A 22,459-nucleotide genomic window follows, 5' to 3' on the forward strand; every position below is an offset into this window, starting at 1 on the left:
AACATAAAACTGGCTATAACCACCTGACCATTAGTCCGATTGACTTGAAAATTGGTATGCAGTGTCTTGGTCCAAGGTGTCATGTATGTCTATGAGGACATTGGTGTATCTCAAAAAACATGGCCGCCATCGGCCAATGAAGTTTGAGCACCTATTAGACAAGGTTAACGGAGGCCGATCGGAACGAAACTCAGTGGGCATGTTCGACTCATGGCCCTAGAGGTCTGTAAGAATTTTGAAAGAAATCAGCCACTAGCTGGCACTAACGAGTTTTATGGCTCTGTAATCACGTGGTGTTACACTTATCGTAACAAAATGCATATCATTTGATAGATCTGCTCATGCTGAAAAACTTTGCCTCAAGAACCATTGCTGTCAATCAAACCGTTCATTAAATATTCGCGAACATGTTAAAAACCTACTTTTGCGAACTAGTCCTAGGTTTTTCGCCCGATCGGAACCAGACCAGTCTAGGACAATTCTCTGGACTCTCTAGATCAATAATTATCAAAAAAAAGTTGAACTTTTGAATTTTTCGTATGGCTATAATTGGGTCATAAAGAAAAGGGGCGTGGCAAAATACACTAAAAAGCCTATAAATCCTAAATGAAAAAACACAACATCACAAAAATTGGTGAGCATATGTGACATAACATCATTAAGAAGCATGCCAAATTTTATGGAGATCGGACAATAGTTGGCTTTAAAACCATATATTTCCTATGGTAAACTGCCTGTATTGGCTGTAAATGGACTTTTCCATCTCTGATCATATAATTTTTTTTTATATCATAATGTTAAAAACTAGTGCAATACAATTCTCTGGACTCACTAGAACAATAATTGTCAGAAAAAGTTGAACTACTTCATTTGGATAGCTATAATAGGTTCACTTCAAAATGTGGCCTTTACCAAGTGTCCCCGAAAGCCTATATCTCTTTAATGAATGTTCAAACCTTCTTAAAAACAAGTCAGAACATGTGAAATATCACTCTGAACATGCATGAAAATTTTCAGACAGATCGGACAAAATTTGCCTCTATAACAGTTAAAAAGGTGAAAATGATATGAATATAATGGCATATTAAGCCAATAAGTGGTATTTTACTGCCCCCTGCTGTTTAAAATAGTCATTTTGTCATATTGTTCTATAATTTATATTGAGACTTTATAAAATCCCTATTTGAACATTTACAATTACATTTAGTCAAAATCCATCTGTTAAAGTGACAGTTTGATCACATCATATATATCAAATATCTGTATCTACAACATAATGTGTGTGTGTAGTCTTAGGTTTCTGAATAAATTCTGAATAATCTGATTAATAGCTTACAAAGACTTTGTGAAATGTTTATAGACCATTCAAATATATTTTCATAATGACACATTCCAATAGCATTGAAAAAACAACAACATTTGTCTTTGTGTGTGTGTGTGTGTGTGTGTGTGTGTGTGTGTGTGTGTAAACACGCATTATGGAGTTAAAATGGAAAAACTGGTTTGCTTTAGTGCAGACAAATGGTGAAAATCATGAAGTTTAAAGTGAAAGTGAGCCAATAAGTGGTCTTCTACTGCCCTCTGCTGGTCATTCTACTTATTAATGAAGTCTACTCACATATGCTTTTGCATTCATTAGACACTAAAAATCACTTATATAACAATAAGACACTAAAAAATAACTTATATAACAATTACTATTGTAGCACAATCATATTTTGTCAGAGTTTATCACTTCATTTGTACTGATACTTCACATAATTGCTAGCAATGTGGTAAATCATGGTAAATCACGCTAAAAACATGGTAAATCATAATAAATAATACTAGAATGTGGTATATCATGGTAAATCATGCTAGAACATGGTAAATCATGGTAAACTATGCTAGAACAGGGTAAACCATGGTAAACTATGATAAATCATGATAAACTATGGTAAACCATGCTAGAATCACAGTAAACAATGGTAAATCATACTAGAATGTAGTATATCATGGTAAATCATGCTAGAATATGGCAAATCATGCTAGAATCATAGTAAATAATACTAGAATGTGGTAAATTGTTGTGGGAGGAGCCTATTTTACTAAAATGGCTATAACTCAAGAAGTAAATGAGATATCTTCACCAAACTCAGTACACATGTGTATGGGTTCAATTTGAGGTCACAGTAAACATTTTTATGGAGATCGGACCATAGGTGGCGCTATAACTGTTAAAAAGCTTTAAAACCATATATATCCCATGGTAAACTGCCTGTATTGGCTGTAAATGGTCTTTTCCATCTATTATGTCCGTGGTTACATGCTTGCTAAATAAATCTTAATAACTTTTGATGCTTTTGTGCTTAAATGCCTTAAAGGCCTTAACTGCTTGAACCCCGATAAATGCTGCTTGCAGCTTTAATTATTAGGGGTTCAAGCACGAAGTGCTGAAACCCTATTGTAATTGTACTGATTTTTAGGGGTTCAAGCACGAAGTGCTGAACACCTATTGTAATTGTACTGATTTTTATTATTAGGGGTTCAAGCACGAAGTGCTGAAACCCTATTGTAATTGCTCTGATTTTTATTATTATTATTTTCCCCTAAAACGCATCGTGCAGCCCAAACCGTAAATGCTGGAGACTTGAAACTCAGCCAAATGGTAGTCCTCAATTTGGGGAGAACCTATCAAAGTATGACCCCGATTGGTCAATAGGTGGCGCTATAGCAAGCAAAAGTATGAAATCAGCCATAACTCCTAGACGGTTTGTCATAGAATCAAGTGTCTTATATCACTGTAATCCTTGGCTCAAGACGGTCAAAACGTATATCTCCGATTTCATTTCCGCCTGGGAAAATTTTCCGCCATTTTGAATTTTCTCAAAAACCTACTTTTGCGAACTAGTCCTAGGTTTTTCGTCCGATTGGAACCAAACCAGTGCAGAAATGTTCTCTGGAGTCTGAATATCAATAATTATCGAAAAAAAGTTGAAATTTCGATTCACGGTCGCTAGGGGGCGCCAAAACGTACGTTGTGGGAGGAGCTTATTTTACTAAAACGGCTATAACTCGAGAAATAAATGAGGTATCTTCACCAAACTCGGTACACATGTATAATAGTTCAATTTGAGGTCACAGTAAAAAAATCGCGACGATTGAACAGTAGGTGGCGCTATAACTTGAAAAAAACATGAAAAGGGCTATAACCACCTGACCGTTTGTCCGATTGACTTGAAAATTGGTATCCAGTGTCTTGGTCCAAGGTGCCATGTATGCCTATGAGGACATTGACATATCTCAAAAAACATGGCCGCCATCGGCCAATGAAGTTTGAGCACCTATTAGACAAGATTAACGGAGGCTGATCGGAACGAAACTCGATGGGCATGTTCGACTCATGGCCCAAGAGGTCTGTAAGAATTTTGAAAGAAATCGGCCACTAGTTGGCGCTAACGAGTTTTTTCGGCTCTGTAATCACGTGGTGTTGCATACATCCACACAATATGCATATCAGTTGATAGATCTCCTCATACTGAACAACTTTGCCTCAAGAACCATTGCTGTCAATCAAACCGTTCATTTAATATTCGCAAACATGTTCAAAACCTACTTTTGCGAACTAGTCCCTGGTTTTCCGCCCGATCGGAACCAAACCAGTCTAGGACAATTCTCTGAACTCTCTAGATCAATAATTATCAAAAAAAAGTTGAACTTTTGCATTTGGATGGCTGTAATAGGGTCATTTATAAAATGGGCGTGGCAAAATTCACTAAAAAGCCTATAAATCCTAAATGAAAACTCAAAACTTCACAAAAATTGGTGAGCATATGTCACATAACATCATTAACAAGCATGCCAAATTTTATGGACATCGGACCAAAGGTGGCACTATAACTGTTAAAAAGCTTTAAAACCACATATTTCCTATGGTAAATTGCCTGTATTGGCTGTAAATGGACTTTTCAATCTATTATTTCAGTGGTTAAAAGCTTTCTAAATAAATCTTAATGTCTTAAATGCTTATGTGCTTAAAGGCCTTAAATGCTTGAACCCCGATAAATGCTGCTTGCAGCTTTAATTATTATTATTATTATTATTATTATTATTATTATTATTATTATTCTGCCGTAAAACGCATCGTGCAGCCCAAACCGTAAGAGCTGGAACTTTGAAACTTTGCCAGATGGTAGTACAAAAATCGAGGAAAGGTTCAGAGATTATGACCCCGATTGGCCCATAGGTGGCGCTATAACAACCAAAAGCGCGAAACTGCTCATAACTCCTAGACCGTATGTCGTAGACTCAAGTGTCTTATATCATTGGAAAGCTGGACGCCTGACGAACAAAACGTATATCTCCGATTTCATTTCCGCCATGATAGATTTTCCGCCATTTTGAATTTTGTCAAAAACCTACTTTTGCGAACTAGTCCCTGGTTTTTTACCCGATTGGTACCAAACCAGTGCAGAAATGTTCTCTGGAGACTGAATATCAATAATTATCGAAAAAAAGTTGAAATTTCGATTCACGGTCGCTAAGGGGCGCCAAAACGTACGTTGTGGGAGGGGCCTATTTTATTAAAATGGCTATAACTCCCGAAGTAAATGAGGTATCTTCACCAAACTTGGTACACATGTGTATGAGTTCAATCTGGGGTCACAGTAAAAAAATCGCGACGATTGGCCTCATGGTGGCGCTATAACATGAAAAAAACATAAATCAGGCTATAACCACCTGACCGTTAGTCCGATTGACTTGAAAATTGGTATGCAGTGTCTTGGTCCAAGGTGCCATGTATGTGTATGAGGACATTGGCGTATCTCAAAAAACATGGCCGCCATCGGCCAATGAAGTTTGAGCACCTATTAGACAAGGTTAACGGAGGCCGATCGAAACGAAACTCAATGGGCATGTTCGGCTCATGGCCCTAGAGGTCTGTAAGAATTTTAAAAGAAATCGGCCACTAGTTGGCGCTAACGAGTTTTACGGCTCTGTAATCACGTGGTGTTACAAATATCCACACAATATGCATATCATTTGATAGATCTCCTCATCCTGAACAACTTTGCCTCAAGAACCATTGCTGTCAATCAAACTGTTCATTAATTATTCATGAATATGTTAAAAACCTACTTTTGCGAACTAGTCCTAGGTTTTTTGCCCGATCGCAACAACCAGACCAGTCTAGGACAATTCTCTGGACTCTCTAGATTAATAATTATCAAAAAAAAGTTGAACTTTTGCATTTGCATGGCTGTAATAGGGTCATTTATAAAATGGGCGTGGCAAAATACACTAAAAACCCTATAAATCCTAAATGAAAACTCATAACTTCACAAAAGTTGGTGAGCATATGTGACATAATATCATTAACAAGCATGCAACATTTTATGGAGATCGGACCAAAGGTGGCGCTATAACAGTTAAAAGGCTTTTAAACCATATATTTCCTATGGCAAACTGCCTGTATTGGCTGTAAATGGTCTTTTCCATGTCTGATCATATAATTTTCATATCATAATGTTAAAAACTATCGCATAACCATTCTCTGGACTCACTAGAACAATAGTTGTCAGAAAAAGTTGAACTTCTTCATTTGGATAGCTATAATAGGTTCACTTCAAAATGTGGCCTTTACCAAGTGTCCCCGAAAGCCTATATCTCTTTAATCAATGCTCAGACCTTCTTAAAAACAAGTCAGAACGTGTGAAATATCACCCTGAACAAGGATGAAAAATTTCAGACAGATCGGACAAAATTTGCCTCTGTAACAGTTAAAAAGGTGAAAATGATATGAATTAATGGCATATTAAGCCAATAAGTGGTATTTTACTGCCCCCTGCTGTTTAAAATAGTCATTTTGTCATATTGTTCTATAATTTATATTTAGACTTTATAAAATCCCTATTTTAACATTTACAATTACATTTACTCAAAATCCATCTGTTAAAGTATTAGTATTGACAGTTTGATCACATCATATATTTCAAATATCTGTATCTACAACATAATGTGTGTGTGTAGTCTTAGGTTTCTAAATAAATTCTGAATAATCTGATTAATAGCTTACAAAGACTTTGTGAAATGTTTATAGACCATTGAAATATATTTTCATAATGACATACCCAATAGCATTGAAAAAACAACAACATTTGTCTTTGTGTGTGTGTGTGTGTGTGTGTGTGTGTGTGTGTGTGTGTGTGTGTGTGTGTGTAAACATGCATTATGGAGTTAAAATGGAAAAACTGGTTTGCTTTAGTACAGAAAAATGGTGAAAATCATGAAGTTTAAAGTGAAAGTGAGCCAATAAGTGGTCTTCTAGTGCCCTCTGCTGGCCATTCTACTTATTAATTAAATATTTCCACATGTGCTTGCATTTATACTTGAATACACACTAAAAAATCACTTATATAGCAATAACTATTATAACACAATCATATTTTGTCAGTGTTAATCACTTTATTTGCACTGACACTTCAAATAATTGCTAGTAATGTGATAAATCAGGCTAGAAACATGGTAAATCAAAGTAAATAATACTAGATTGTCGTTTATCTCCTGGTAAATAATACTAGAACGTGGTATATCATGGTAAATCATGGTTAACTATGCTGTGTGTGTATGTGTGTGTGTGTGTGTGTGTGTGTGTGTGTGTGTGTGTGTGTGTGTGTGTGTGTGTGTGTAAGCATGCATTGAGTTAACATGGAAAAACTGGTTTGCTTTAGTGCAGAAAACTGGTTTAAAGTGAAAGTGAGCCAATAAGTGGTCTTCTAGTGCCCTCTGCTGGCCATTCTACTTAATAATGAAATATTTTACATGTGCTTTTGCATTCATACTTGGACACACACTAAAAATCACGTATATAACTAACTATTATAACACAATAATATTTTGTCAGTGTTCATCACCTCATTTGCACTGACACTTCACATAATTGCTAGTAATGTGGTTAATCATGCTAGAAACATTGTAAATCATAGTAAATAATACTGAAATGAGGTGTATCAAGGTAAATCATGCTAGAATCCTAATAAATCATTCTGGAACATGGTATATGATAGTAAATCATGCTAGAATCATATTAAATAATTCTTGAATGTGGCAAATCGTTGTGGGAGGAGCCTATTTTACTCAAATGGCTATAACTCAAGAAGTAAATGAGATATCTTCACCAAAATCAGTACACATGTGTATGGGTTCAATTTGAGGTCACAATAAACAATTTTATGGAGATCGGACCATAGGTGGCGCTATAACTGTTAAAAAGCTTTAAAATCATATATATCCCATGGTAAACTGTCTGTATTGGCTGTAAATGGTCTTTTCCATCTATTATGTCAGTGGTTACATGCTTGCTAAATAAATCTTAATAACTTTTGATGCTTTTGTGCTTAAATGCCTTAAAGGCCTTAACTGCTTGAACCCCGATAAATGCTGCTTGCAGCTTTAATTATTATTATTATTATTCTTCTCCGCTAAAACGCATCGTGCAGCCCAAACCGTAAGTGCTGGAGACTTGAAACTTTGTCAGATGGTAGTACAAAAATCGAGGAAAGGTTCAGAGAGTATGACCCCGATTGGCCCATAGGTGGCGCTATAGCAACCAAACGCGCGAAACTGGTCATAACTCCTAGACCGTATGTCCTAGACTCAAGTGTCTTATATCAATGGAATCCAGACCTCATGGCGAACAAAACGTATATCTCCGATTTCATTTCCGGTATGCAAATTTTTCCGCCATTTTGAATTTTGTCAAAAACCTACTTTTGCAAACTAGTCCTAGGTTTTTCGCCCGATCGGAACCAAACCAGTGCAGAAATGTTCTCTGGAGTCTGAAGATCAATAATTATCGAAAAAACGTCGATATTTCGATTCAAAGTCGCTAGGGGGCTCAAAATGAACGTTGTGGGAGGAGCCTATTTTACTAAAATGGCTATAACTCAAAAAGTAAATGAGATAGCTTCACCAAACTTGGTACACATATGTAGGAGTTCAATCTGGGGTCACAGTAAAAAAATCACAACGATTAAACACTAGGTGGCGCTATAACATGAAAGAAACATGAAAAGGGCTATAACCACCTGACTGTTAGTCTGATTGACTTGAAAATTGGTATGCAGTGTCTTGGTCCAAGGTGCCATGTATGTCTATGAGGACATTGACGTATCTCAAAAAACATGGCCGCCATTGGCCAATGAAGTCGAGCACCTATTAGACAAGGTTAACGGAGGCCGATTGGAACGAAACTCGGTGGGCATGTTCGACTCATGGCCCTAGAGGTCTGTAAAATTTTTGAAAGAAATCGGCCACTAGTTGGCGCTAACGAGTTTTATGGCTCTGTAATCACGTGGTGTTACACTTATAGTCACATTATGCATATCATTTGATAGATCTACTCATGCTGAACAACTTTGCCTCAAGAACCATTGCTGTCAATCAAACCGTTCATTAAATATTCGTGAACATGTTAAAAACCTACTTTTGCGAACTAGTCCTAGGTTTTTCGCCCGATCGGAACCAGACCAGTCTAGGGCAATTCTCTGGACTCTCTAGATCAATAATTATCGAAAAAAAGAAGAAAATTTTGCTTTTGTTTGGCTATAACATGATCATTTAGAAAATGGGCGTGTCAAAATACACTCAAACGTTTATAAATCATAAATAAAAACTCAGAACTTTACAAAAATTGATGAGCACATGTGACATAACATGCTAAAGAAGCATGGGAATTTTTATGGAGATTGGACCATAGGTGGCGCTATAACTGTTAAAAAGCTTTAAAACAATATATATTCTATTGTAAATTGCCTGTATTGGCTGTAAATGGTGTTTTCCATTTATGATCTTATAATTTTCAAATCATAATATTCAAATCTAGTGCAGTACAATTCTCTGGACTCTCTAGATCAATAATTATCAGAAAAAGTATAACTTCTTCATTTGGATGGCTATAATAGGGTCACTTTAATATGTAGCCTTGACCAAGTGTCCCCAAAAGCCTATATCTTTTAAATATCTTTCAGATCTAGTCAGAACATGTTACTCTTAACAAGCATGAAAAATTTCAGACAGATCGGACAAAATTTGCCTCTATAACAGTTAAAAAGGTAAAAATGATATAACATGGCATATTAAGCCAATAAGTGGTATTGTACTGCCCCCTGCTGTCATTTCATCATACTACTCCCTAATATTGTTATATAATTCATATTTATACTTTATAAAATCATTATTTTAACATTTACAATCACATTTTGTCAAAATGCATCTATTGGAGTGTTACTATTGACAATTGTTTTACATTTAGAAAACGAAAGTAAAACCTTGTCCGCCATTTAGGCCACGCCCCCCCAGTACAAATTCACTCATAACTCGAAAACGGAAAGTCGCCGCGCGCTCAAATTTTGATGGTAAGGACCTCTCCGGGCTCTTGATCGAAACGTAGCGTCGCGGGCCTCGGGAGCGCGCCCCCCCCCACGGAACGCTAGTCCGCGGGACCCCCGACTTTGAACGGCCGTAACTCCCGAACCAGAACACCCCGAACCTTGTGTGAGGGCTCATTGGAAAGGGCCCATCCTTGGCTAGCTTCGATTCAAATGTGGTGTAATTTGCCCTCGGCATTCCAGAGAAAACTGCTCCAAAAGACATGCCTTTGAATGGTCATAGCTCCCGGCCCCAATCGCCCAAAAACACTGTGATGGTCTCATTCAACAGGGCTCCTCAAGCACTATCTATGCTCTGAGGTTTAGAATTTTTCGCCATCTGGTTCCCGAGATATAAGTGAAAAAACTAATTCCCATTCATTCACTTCAATTGTAAGATGGAGGCTGTAATTCCACTGTTGTCAACTAGAGGGAGCAGCAGTATTAGACATAGTATTAATCTTTTTATCAGCTTTCAGCTTTGGCCAACAAGCAAATGCTTAAAGCTATTTATTATTATTATAACTGATAATACAGATCACAAAGAAATATGTGAAAATGGTTAGACCATTAAAAGATATTTTCACAATAACATCCCAAAAACATTGAAAACATATTTGTCTTTGTGTGTGTGTGTCTGTGTGTGTCTGTGTGTGTAAGCATGCTTAATGGAAAGAACATGGAGAAACTGCTTTGTTTTACTGGTGGATAAAAAAGTCTTTCAAATGAAAGTGAGTCAATTAGTGGTCTTCTACTGCCCTCTGCAGGACATTCTACTTATAAAAATATTTTTACCTGTGCTTTTGCATACATTTTTATTAGACTATATAAAATTGCTTGCATGAAAATCACCTATTATAACACAATCATGTTTTGTCAGTTTATCACTTCATTTGTACTGAGCTCTCAGTTTGAACAATTCTGCCTCTCAGTGATTAATTTGAAATCTGAAAATGGTGTTATACGGAGGAGATTTGCAATTATCATTTTGTTACCTATCTTTAATTTAAAATATCTACATCTACAACCAAATGTGTTTGCATGTGTGTGTTGAAGCATGGTTACTGTATTAAGTATTATTGTTTAAGTATTATTGTTTTCATTTACATTTTAACCACCAGAAGACCACTCATTGCTTCATTCTGCTTACTAAAATATTATTTTCCAGTTAGTTTCCATTTGAAATATTGTTTAAACTTTATAAAATCATTAAAATAACATTTCAAATCATATTTTGTCTGTTTATAAATCCCACAGACTCACATTGGCTGCAATACTAATGTTTTTGAAAGACACAGACCTGAGAGTCTAATCTTTGTGTATTGTGCATATAGTATTGATATTATTACTATTGCAAATCATGTTATTGTAACTCATATCTTAACAGAATATTATTTGTAATTTTAATTCTTTATTTCTTAATTGTTTTTTTCTGATTACTACAGATATTATCAACAAAGATATCAACTACACCTTCACTTTTAATATTGATAAGCTGCACACACAGCGCAATCACACACCCACTAATGCATTCAAATAAATGTAATCTTACTGTGCTACTTTATTTGTACATGATTAGAATGAACAGACATCTAAGAATATTTTTCTTCTTTTGTTAAAGCCATTTCAGACTACAAGTAAGCATTATATTACTAATCAACTATTTTAAAGGTGCCATACAATTGAAAACTGTATTTATCTTGGCATAGTTGAATGGTAAGAGTTCTGGACAAGGAACTGACATACCGTGAGCCTCAAACACCATTGTTTCCTCCTTCATGTGTAAATCTCCTGTTTGCAAAAGACCGCTGAAAAATGAGTGAATTACAGCATAACACCGACTGTGACGTTGGAGTCGGGATCATTCATATTTATACCCCCCCAATTTGCATATACCAGCCCATGTCTAGGCCAGGCAGTGTTAACGTGGACCTGCACAGCCGAATCATCAGAAGTTCTGCAGGTATTGTGAAGAAGCAAGCAAGGACAATAGTGAAAATGTCAGATCATGGATATAAATGTTATGTTCGAGGCTGTGCTGCGGATTTCAGAACTTTTCATTCCCTTCCCACAAAAGAGAACTGCCAACAGGCATGGTTGATTTTTACAACAGGATACCTTACCATTTTAATTCAAAGCTGTTAGTTTGCTCTGCCCATTTCACCACTGACAGTTTTTCTAACCTGGGACAATATCAAGCAGGTTTCGCTCATCGTTTGATACTGAAGAAGGGGGCAGTTCCAACTAATGTTATATTTCCATTACAACCCCTACCGCAAGCAGAAAGTAACGTTAGTGATTTTATCCACTACTTGACTGTTGAAGACATTTCTGTTTCAGAGATATCATAGAACAATTTAAAATATATCAATGCATTCTACGGCACCTTTAAAATAATTATTTAAAATGGAGATCAGGCCAAACATCACTAAAACATGAAATGGGCTATAACCACCTGACCATTAGTTCGATTGACTTTAAAATTGGCATGCAATGTTTTGGTCCAAGGTGCCATTTATGTCTATGCCGCCATAGGCCAATAAAGTTTGTGCACCTCTTAGACAAGGTTAACGAAGGTCGATCGGAACGAAACTCGGTGGGCATGTTCGACTCGTGGCCCTAGAGGTCTGTAAGAATTTTGAAAGAAATCGGCCACTAGTTGACGCTAACAGGTTTTACGGCTTTGTAATCACGTGATGCATGTCATTTGATGGATCTCCTCATACTGAACAACTTTGCCTCAAAAACTACTGCTGTCAATTAATTTGTTCATTAAATACTTGCGATTATGTTAAAAACCTACTTTTGCGAACTAGTCCTATGTTTTTCACCCGATCGGAAATATATCAGTGCAGTACAATTCTCTGGACTCTCTAGATCAATAATTATATAAAAAACTTAAACTTTACCCATTGGGTAGCCATAATAGGATCATTTAGAAAATGTGTATGGCAAAAAACACTCAAAAGCCTGTAAATCCTAAACGAAAACTCAGACAACTCACTAAACTGCCTTATGTGCTTAAAGACCCTAAATGCTTGAACCCCGCTAAATGCTGCTTGCAGCTTTAATTATTATTATTATTATTATTATTATTATTATTTTCCCCTAAAACGCATCGTGCAGACCAAACCGTAAGAGCTGGAACCTTGAAACTTGACCAAATGGTAGTCCTCAATTTGGGGAGAACCTATCAAAGTATGACCCCGATTGGCCCATAGGTGGCGCTATAGCAACCAAAAGCGCGAAACTGCTCATAACTACTAGACCGTATGACGTAGACTCAAGTGTCTTATATCATTGGAAAGCTGGACGCCTGACGAACAAAACGTATATCTCCGATTTCATTTCCGCCATGATAGATTTTCCGCCATTTTGAATTTTGTCAAAAACATACTTTTGCGAACTAGTCCTAGGTTTTTCGCCCGATCGGAACCAAACCAGTGCAGAAATGTTCTCTAGAGTCTGATTATCAAAAACTATCGAAAAAAAGTTGAAATTTCGACTCACGGACGGTAAGGGGCGCCAAAACGTACGTTGTGGGAGGGGCCTATTTTACTAAAATGGCTATAACTCCAGAAGTAAATGAGGTATCTTCACCAAACTTGGTACACATGTGTAAGAGGTCAATCTGAGGTCACAGTAAAAAAACCGCGGCAATTGGCCACATGGTGGCGCTATAACATGAAAAAAACATAAAACAGGCTATAACCACCTGACCATTAGTCCGATTGACTTGAAAATTGGCATGCAGTGTCTTGGTCCAAGGTGCCATGTATGTGTATGAGGACATTGGCGTATCTCGAAAAACATGGCCGCCATCGGCCAATGAATTTTGAGCACCTATTAGACAAGGTTAACGGAGGCCGATCGGAACGAAACTCGATGGGCATGTTCGACTCAAGGCCATAGAGGTCTGTAACAATTTTGAAAGAAATCGGCCACTAGTTGGCGCTAACGAGTTTTACAGCTCTGTAATCACGTGGTGTTACAAATATCCACACAATATGCATATCATTTGATAGATCTCCTCATCCTGAACAACTTTGCCTCAAGGACCATTGCTGTCAATCAAACCGTTCATTAAATATTCGCAAACATGTTAAAAACCTACTTTTGCGAACTAGTCCTAGGTTTTTCGCACGATTGGAACCAGACCAGTCTAGGACAATTCTCTGGACTCTCTAGATCAAAAACTATCAAAAAAAAGTTGAACTTTTGCATTTGGATGGCTGTAATAGGGTCATTTATAAAATGGGCGTAGCAAAATACACTAAAAAGCCTATAAATCCTAAATGAAAACTCAGAACCTCACAAAAATTGGTGAGCATATGTGACATAACATCATTAACAAGCATGCCAAATTTTATGGAGATCGGACTATAGGTGGCGCTATAACTGTTAAAAAGCTTTAAAACCATATATTTCCTATGGTACATTGCCTGTATTGGCTGTAAATGGTCTTTTCCATCTATGGGGATGGCTAGTGTGACGTCACGACATCACTTCCGTGTCCAAGCCGCTGCGTCTAATGTAAACACAATGGCAGTAGCTAAGGAACCGGTCACTTTTTTTACGGTGACATCGTATTTTGCGGACACCCCAAAGTCCGTGAAAAAGGGTTTGAACTCGTACAACTCCAACAGAGTTGTAAATGTTAGTGTGCTGGCAGGTGGAAGTCTGAAAGGGAAAGTACAGGCTTCAATGAAAAGTAAAGTTTACGAGGTTGAGGTGAGGTCCCGACTCTTGAGTGACTCGTCAAATGGCACAAATTTCTATGACTTTTGTTGTTTTATATGAGCATAAAACAAATTGTTAATCAAACATTAAGCTGTCGCCCTTTACCATAAAAAGATTGTACATTTGTCACGGTTCAAACGTTACAAGTTTTTAGTAGCTACCGTTACCTCGCTAACATAAGGCTGTCGGCCACCAAGCTAACTTTACTGTACAAGTGTAACGTTAACTATTGTACTTAGCTATGTTAGAATAAGTACCTATGGTTTGTTGACAACTTAAAACTCTGGAAAAGTATTGCTCGCCCAATACAGATTAGACGTTACCTAACTAGTTGTTGGCTCCACCTAGTGCAACACAAAGATAAGAAAAACCTTTATTGATCTCACAATTCACTTGTTACATTCAGCTCTCAAGAAAACACTCAGGGTGTGCAGAATAGACAGGAAACGAACAATTAAATAGTAAATATAGGAGGTATCTTATACAGTGACTACCAGACTTCAGGGGGCAAAAAGTATAAACAATAAAAAAATAAACATACTATAATAAAAAAAAGTTAGCAGTGCAGGCTTACAGAGTGCACTACAAAGCTTTGCCTCTTAGCATTGTTAAGAGTTTTTTGTGAGGGTTAGCAAAGTTGATTTCACTCAGGTACACGTTGAGGGACAGGAAGTGAAGGCAAGTTCTTGCTCTTGTGCCATCGGGAGGTCCAAGTGCCACCATGTTGCAGCCCTCCTCATTTGGGCTGAGAAGAACTTCACCCGCACGGATGTCGAGTGTATGTGGAAGAGGCCCACGACACCCAAAACAGAGCAAATCACGGCCAAGAAAGTGTCTGTGATTGCACCTTCCACATCACAAGGTTAGTTCTTCGAGTAACTTGGAAATATCTGTCATGCTTTCTGTTTTGTTATCATTGGAAAAACAATGACCATATGTTTTCTTTTCATAGTAAAATCTAAGCCTGGGTTAGATAGCAGTTACCATCATATCCTTTATGCTATTTTTTCAGCTGGAATTAAACGCCCTGTCACCCCGGAGGACAGAGAATGGGCATCGTCATCTCTGGCACAGCGTGACCGTTTTACAGGTCTGGGTTGGATATTAGCTCCAGAACCTCCTGCACTGCCTCAGGTTTGACTTGTGTTTTGTTGTTTCATGTCCTGCTTTATCAGAAACTTCACATGTACACAACATTAAATCAGTTACAAAGATTGACGATATCCCTAGTAAGATGGTAAATTTAGTTTGACATATCCACAGATTTAAATTGCAAATCAGACATAAACCTGTTCAGACTTTAATTTTAACTTTATTCAAACCGCGCATTTCGTACACAAGGCAACTCAATATATGTATGTCTGTGAACAATGTTGACATGAAGGGATCTAATTGTTGTTATTCTGATTCAATGATATTTGTTGGGACAGACTTTTGACCCCTGCCATCACGTCAAAACTTTTGATGGGATATTGGCCAACTCCGGGTATTGTGAGGACAAAGCTCAACATCTCCTTTCATCCCTTGCTGTGAGCCCACAACAAAAGGAAGCCATCGAGAGGGCCACAGTTGGGCAAACTCAGAATGACTTATGGTAATAATACATACAAGGATCGATTGATTTCATGTGTACTAAAAGTCATTAGTGACTGTGAGGTTAACTGTTGTGTGTTTCTTTATAACAGGATGGCATATCGCAAGAAGAGAGTTACAGCCAGCAACTTTGGTCTTGTGTTGGCGGCAGTGAAGAGGAACTCTTACCCTCCTTCATTATTCAAAACGCTGCTTGGTCATTACAACTTCAAGCAAGGAGCTCATGTAAGTGATGGACACAAAGTTCTTTTAACCCTTGGGTACTGTAATAAAACATATCCTTTAGTTATATTTGTTATATGCTATCACACTCCTGGATCTTCCAAAGACTTGTGAAAACATCTGCTTTGGCACATTACTTTTTCTGCAGCATCAAATTTTAAGTAATACTCCCCAGCAACTCCCATTATAACCACAATTTTTCATTCAACCATGACACTGCAGTGAAATCACATATGAAAGGCATTCACAAGGTTAAAATCCATTATTTAAAAACAAAAAAATAATTGTTTTGATCAGGTCTGAGCTTGATGAATAGTGTTTGGGGAAAAAAGGTTGATCAAATTTTTTTATCAGAGGTTTTTTCAGCTGTAATGGTTGTGGCTTTTAAACAGCCAAAACTAGGTTTGAAAGGGTTGTAAATTTGCCCACAGTGTATTTTAGACCGTTTACATTATTTTTTATCACATATTCAAAATTTATGTACAATTAAGTTTCTTCACCAAAAATGTTTTTACTCTCAAATACAGTGAAGGTTATTGTCAATTAGTTCTACATATCACCCTTTGGTGGCAGAAAAAACCCACATAGAGACCCTAGGGTAATTTTTAAATCAAACAAGTGTAAACAAAGATTGTACTACAAGGGTTGGGCTGATATTTCTTTCCTTCTCTCCCTTTATAAAGCACCTTGTGATGCCATTGTGTATGAAATTCCCTTTCAACCCCCAGGCTTGTGATTGGGGAATCGTTCATGAGCCAAAGGCTAAAGAAGAGTACATGAAGCGCACTGGTGTGACCATCCAGGAGAGCGGAGTGTTTCTCTCTGACAGTGGCCTGCTTGGTGGCTCTCCAGATGGGACAGTATCTGCTGACTGCATCATTGAGGTGAAATGTCCTTATGCAGCCAGAAACAAGACCATAATTCAGGCAGCAGAGGCAAAGGACTTTTATCTCAAACTGGATGAAGTTACTGGCCTACTGAAAATGAAGCCGACTCACAACTACTGGCATCAAATTCAGGGCAACCTGTACCTTACGGGAGCTGGCACATGCCACCTGGTGGTATGGACTCCGCTGGATGTTGTAATTCTGTTCATCCATAAAGATCCAGCTTGGGCAAACAACATTAGTGTTTTAGAAATATTTTATAAGGACATTTTCCTGCCCCATATTCTCTCCGATATTAAATGATTAACCCTGCATTTGTTTACATGTTCTAAATAGGGATGTCAGGATTCAAATATATATAAAAAAGTAATATAATAAAAAGTAAACTTATAAATAGGCAGTAGAATATCATTATTATTATTATTATTATTATCATTATTAGCAATACCTATACCTACCTAGCTAGCTATAAGAAAGCAGATTTATGTGGATGTTTTTGAAAGATCTATGTCTTTCCATGTGCTTACACGGTTCATGTCCATTTTTACGTGACAAACGCGGCTGCACATGATCCTTTTTTTTTTTAACTCTTCCTTTGGCCGCTATGAAAATAAGATTTTCACATTTAACTTATGAACCTGCCATTGACTTCATGCGTTTGAGTGGATTTATGGACCGCGGTTATTGTAAAAATCAGTTAATCTTGACATTCCTAGTTCTAAAGCATTATTTTCAGTTTGAATGTTGTAGCCTCTCCCAATTTGTATATATCAATATCTGTGCATTTGTACCAGTTAAAATGATGTTTGTGTGTTTTGTTGTTTTATTTATTCTAAAAAAGAAAAAGAAAAGCAGTAACATGCAGTTCAAATAAATTGAGTGGGAGCAACATAATCAGTGTGAAGACTTTTTAATTGTCTTGTTCAGCTTCAGTTGCATCCAGGCTGTCAAACGGAACAAAATTATTCATTCAGCTTATGGAGGATCAAACACAGTTGTGTTGATAATATGTATAACAAACCTTTAAAAAAATATAACATTTAACATGTGAGTTTAGGAAAATTGATTAGCAAGTAAAAAACAACATTGATACAGTTCATATGGAATACAGTTAAAGAAAAATTCAATGCTGATGATGGCATTGTGGCAAACAGTGAGAGGAAATTCATGCTATTTCACGGAGGATGGGTGTCTGTAAATTTGTGAGAGAAACACACACTTTCAGTATCTTGTTTGCATGCTTTTTATACTGGTACGGAATGTATGACAAAATGTGAAATGTTTTCAGGCGCTGAATAGAACGCTCCACATGAACTCTTGCACTGGCAATAAGTCTGTTGTGGTTGATTTCCTCCATTGTGAACTGTCCGTTGACAAGGAATGTTGGGATGTTCAGTGAAACACCTGCAGGTAAAATGTCACGAATAGTGAAGCCCTTGTCAGCCATCACCATGTCACCTGCTTCTAGCTGTTGAAGTACTCCGCAGTCTGCTGTTATTGCTTTGTCCGATGTGCTTCCACCATACAGGTCACTGGCGAAGGTAATGAATCCATTAGGTGCCACACCAATCAGAGCCTTAAGCGTGGTACCTCCTTTGTAATGACTGTACAGATGACTTTGGGTGTCCAAACTTTCTGTGTTGGACACAGGTACTTCAGTACAGTCGAGCACAATCCGACAATTGGGAAATGGTTGGAAGCAATGTGGCAGGGAGGTTTGGTTCTTGAATCTGGAAGGAATTTTGTTTTCCATCATGCCGACATACAAAATGTCATACAGGGCACTGGAGATGGTGATAAAGATGTTGGTGACTGTGGCCCGGCAGCAGTTAAACCTCACAGAAAGGTCAACAAGACCACAATTCAGTCGGAGTTTCATCAAAGTCAAGAGCAGCTGATCGATTAAGGGCATTTTTTGGACGTTCCAATCAAAGTGATACTGGAGATCAAATTTGGAAAGAAGGGTCTCCAAAAATAAGACTGTGGCAGCATCTGGCAAGCCAGTGTAATAGTTGACTATGTCTGGGTGGGAGGATATTTGACTAAATGAAAATGTTTGTTTTTGTTTCTCCAATTCTTTCTTCAGTTTGTCATTTTCTTTTCTGAGCATCTTATTCTCAATTTCAAGCACCAAAACACTTGAACTACTTGGGGTCTTCTGAGCAGTGTCAAGGTGACTTGGGCCTGGTTCAGCTCCTCCTTCGTCCTCTACAGTCGCCGGGAGCATTTTCTTTTGCCGTTTGGTCGGCTGGCTGATGTGAGGAAAAGCCTTTCCCTCATTCCAGGCAAACCGTGTGGGCCCCGCTGCTTTGCCATGTGGAAAATGCCATCCACAGACCCTTGAGTTGTAGTTAGGTGTGAAATCTTTACGCCTGGATAAAAGAAAAAAACATTACATAAAGAACTCTGTGGCGATAAACAAAAAGAAGTAGGTTCTGCCAGTGCAGAACCCTTGTCCCTCTCACCCCTGTTCCACAAAAGCAACACAATTTGGCAACTGTATAAATAGTGACTTTTATATTGTTAATGGCTTCATTCTCAAAAATGTAAATACTGACTTTATTCTGGTAAATTGTCACGTAAATCTAAAAAAAGGACTTGTAAACGACTTAATTCTGTAAAATATTACGTATATCTCGTAATTAATCTCGTTCATTCTTGTAAAATGTTTGTTTTTTGTAAAAAAGTTTAATATCTTACAATATGACTTTTCATAAATAACTAGCTAGTTGATTCTCATAAATAACGACTTTAAACTCAGTCACATTAAACTAGTAAATGGCAACTTTATTCCCGTAAATAATGACTTTAATCTCGATTATTTTATGTGGCCCCACTCCATCGTTAACAGCAACAGGTAACGTTATCTCGGCTAACGTTTAGCGCAAATACTGGCGCTAGCCCGCACTTAAATGTATTTTTCATGGTTAGATATCCAGCTTACCGTATCAGTTTAAGCCATCTCCTCTTCTCGTTGTCATCCAAAGGAAAGCGGTAGTAACTAATCGTTTTATTGACATCATTTCTGTTGTTACAACTTGGGACACAGCACTGCACCATTCTAGCCCAATTCGGTTTGGACACGGAAGTGACGTATTTGGCTACGATGACGTAGGCACTAGCCATCCCCATTATGTCAGTGGTTACATGCTTGCTAAATAAAACCTGATAACTTTTGATGCTTTTGTGCTTAAAAACCCTTAAAGGCCTTAATAGCTTGAACCCCGATAAATGCTGCTTGCAGCTTTAATTATTATTATTATTCCGCCGTAAAACGCATCGTGCAGCCCAAACCGTAAGAGCTGGAACTTTGAAACTTTGACAGATGGTAGTACAAAAATCGAGGAAAGGTTCAGAGATTATGACCCCGATTGGCCCATAGGTGGCGCTATAACAACCAAAAGCGCGAAACTGCTCATAACTCCTAGACCGTATGTCGTAGACTCAAGTGTCTTATATCATTGGAAAGCTGGACGCCTGACGAACAAAACGTATATCTCCGATTTCATTTCCGCCATGATAGATTTTCCGCCATTTTGAATTTTGTCAAAAATCTACTTTTGCGAACTAGTCCCTGGTTTTTTGCCCGATTGGAACCAAACTAGTGCAGAAATGTTCTCTGGAGACTGAATATCAATAATTATCGAAAAAAAGTGGAAATTTCGATTCACGGTCGCTAAGGGGCGCCAAAACGTACGTTGTGGGAGGGGCCTATTTTACTAAAATGGCTATAACTCCCGATGTAAATGAGGTATCTTCACCAAACTTGGTACACATGTGTATGAGCTTACTCTGGGGTCACAGTAAAAAAATCGCGACGATTGGCCTCATGGTGGCGCTATAAAATGAAAAAAACATAAAACAGGCTATAACCACCTGACCGTTAGTCCGATTGACTTGAAAATTGGTATGCAGTGTCTTGGTCCAAGGTGCCATGTATGTGTATGAGGACATTGGCGTATCTCAAAAAACATGGCCGCCATCGGCCAACGAAGTTTGAGCACCTATTAGACAAAGTTAACGGAGGCCGATCGGAACGAAACTCAATGGGCATGTTCGGCTCATGGCCCTAAAGGTCTGTAAGAATTTTGAAAGAAATCGGCCACTAGTTGGCGCTAACGAGTTTTACGGCTCTGTAATCACGTGGTGTTACAAATATCCACACAATATGCATATCATTTGATAGATCTCCTCATCCTGAACAACTTTGCCTCAAGAACCATTGCTGTCAATCAAACTGTTCATTAATTATTCATTAATATGTTAAAAACCTACTTTTGCGAACTAGTCCTAGGTTTTTTGCCCGATCGGAACCAGACCAGTCTAGGACAATTCTCTGGACTCTCTAGATCAATAATTATCAAAAAAAAAGTTGAACTTTTGCATTTGGATGGCTGTAATAGGGTAATTTATAAAATGGGCGTGTCAAAATACATTAAAAAGCCTATAAATCCTAAATAAAAACTCAGAACTTCACAAAAATTGGTCAGCATATGTGACATAACATCATTAACAAGCATGAAAAATTCTATGGAGATCGGACGATAGGTGGCGCTATAACTGTTAAAAAGCTTTAAAATCATATATTTCCTATGGTAAACTGCCTGTATTGGCTGTAAATGGTCTTTTCCATCTCTGATCATATAATTTTCATATCATAATGTTCAAAACTAGTGCAATACAATTCTCTGGACTCACTAGATCAATAATTGTCAGAAAAAGTTGAACTACTTCATTTGGATAGCTATAATAGGTTCACTTCAAAATCTGGCCTTTACCAAGTGTCCCCGAAAGCCTATATCTCTTTAATCAATGCTCAGACCTTCTTAAAAACAAGTCAGAACGTGTGAAATATCACCCTGAACAAGCATGAAAATTTTCAGACAGATCGGACAAAATTTGCCTCTATAACAGTTAAAAAGGTGAAAATGATATGAATTAATGGCATGTTAAGCCAATAAGTGGTATTTTACTGCCCCCTGCTGTTTAAAATAGTCATTTTCTCATATTGGTATTGGTATCAGCCATGGTAAATCATGATAAATGATGGTGTGTGTGTGTGTGTGTGTGTGTGTGTGTGTGTGTGTGTGTGTGTGGTACAAATATAACAAAGGTTTTATTTTCCAACATGAAAACAAACATAACAGAGTGCTAGTGCACAAACAATAACCGACAATGATAATGGATGAGAGGGGAACTTAAATACACAGATCAAGACAAGGACAACAGGTGACGGTTATGATGATGAGGAGCAGGTGATGATGAGGAGGGTGATGAGGAGCAGGTGCAGGTGATGACGACAGATGGTGAATGTGATGAAGACAGAAGGTGAATGTGATGAAGGTGAATGTGACACCAATATCACTGAAACATTTGTGTGTGTGTGTGTGTGTGTGTGTGTGTGTGTGTACCTGTTTTTCTATCCCGGTGGGGACTTCAACCTGAATGCACACAGACTCATGGGGACTCGTGTCACAGTGGGGACCTAAATAGAGGTCCCCATGGGTAAACAAGCTTATAAATCATACAGAATGAGTTTTTTTGGAAATGTAAAAATGCAGAAAGTTTCCTGTGATGGGTAGGTTTAGGGGTAGGGTTAGTGTAAGGAGA

General features: G+C 37.7%; 2 protein-coding genes across 3 annotated transcripts; one reads left to right on the forward strand and one right to left on the reverse strand.

The window, feature by feature from the left end:
- Positions 1-14,352: 14,352 nt before the first annotated feature.
- LOC311093566 (uncharacterized protein) lies at positions 14,353-17,741 on the forward strand. Of its 2 annotated transcripts, none has more exons than XM_084131065.1 (5): positions 14,353-15,009; positions 15,160-15,281; positions 15,578-15,741; positions 15,833-15,965; positions 16,691-17,741. In XM_084131065.1, the coding sequence occupies exons 1-5, from the start codon at positions 14,928-14,930 to the stop codon at positions 17,150-17,152; spliced, it is 963 nt and encodes a 320-aa protein (XP_083987191.1). In that variant the 5' UTR covers positions 14,353-14,927; the 3' UTR covers positions 17,153-17,741. The 2 variants fall into 2 exon arrangements, with proteins under 2 accessions (XP_083987191.1, XP_083987190.1); XM_084131064.1 differs by having other exon boundaries at positions 14,389-15,009; positions 16,646-17,741.
- A 2-nt stretch (positions 17,742-17,743) lies between these two features.
- Positions 17,744-19,977, reverse strand: LOC311093565 (uncharacterized protein). Its single transcript, XM_084131063.1, has 2 exons — positions 19,794-19,977; positions 17,744-19,221 (listed from the first exon to the last, which is right to left on the reverse strand). The coding sequence occupies exons 1-2, from the start codon at positions 19,973-19,975 to the stop codon at positions 18,015-18,017; spliced, it is 1,389 nt and encodes a 462-aa protein (XP_083987189.1). The 5' UTR covers positions 19,976-19,977; the 3' UTR covers positions 17,744-18,014.
- Between the last annotated feature and the right edge of the window lie 2,482 nt (positions 19,978-22,459).

This window comes from Abramis brama (genome assembly GCF_963993115.1).
Source record: "Abramis brama genome assembly, chromosome: 12".
NCBI classification, from domain to species: domain Eukaryota; kingdom Metazoa; phylum Chordata; class Actinopteri; order Cypriniformes; family Leuciscidae; genus Abramis; species Abramis brama.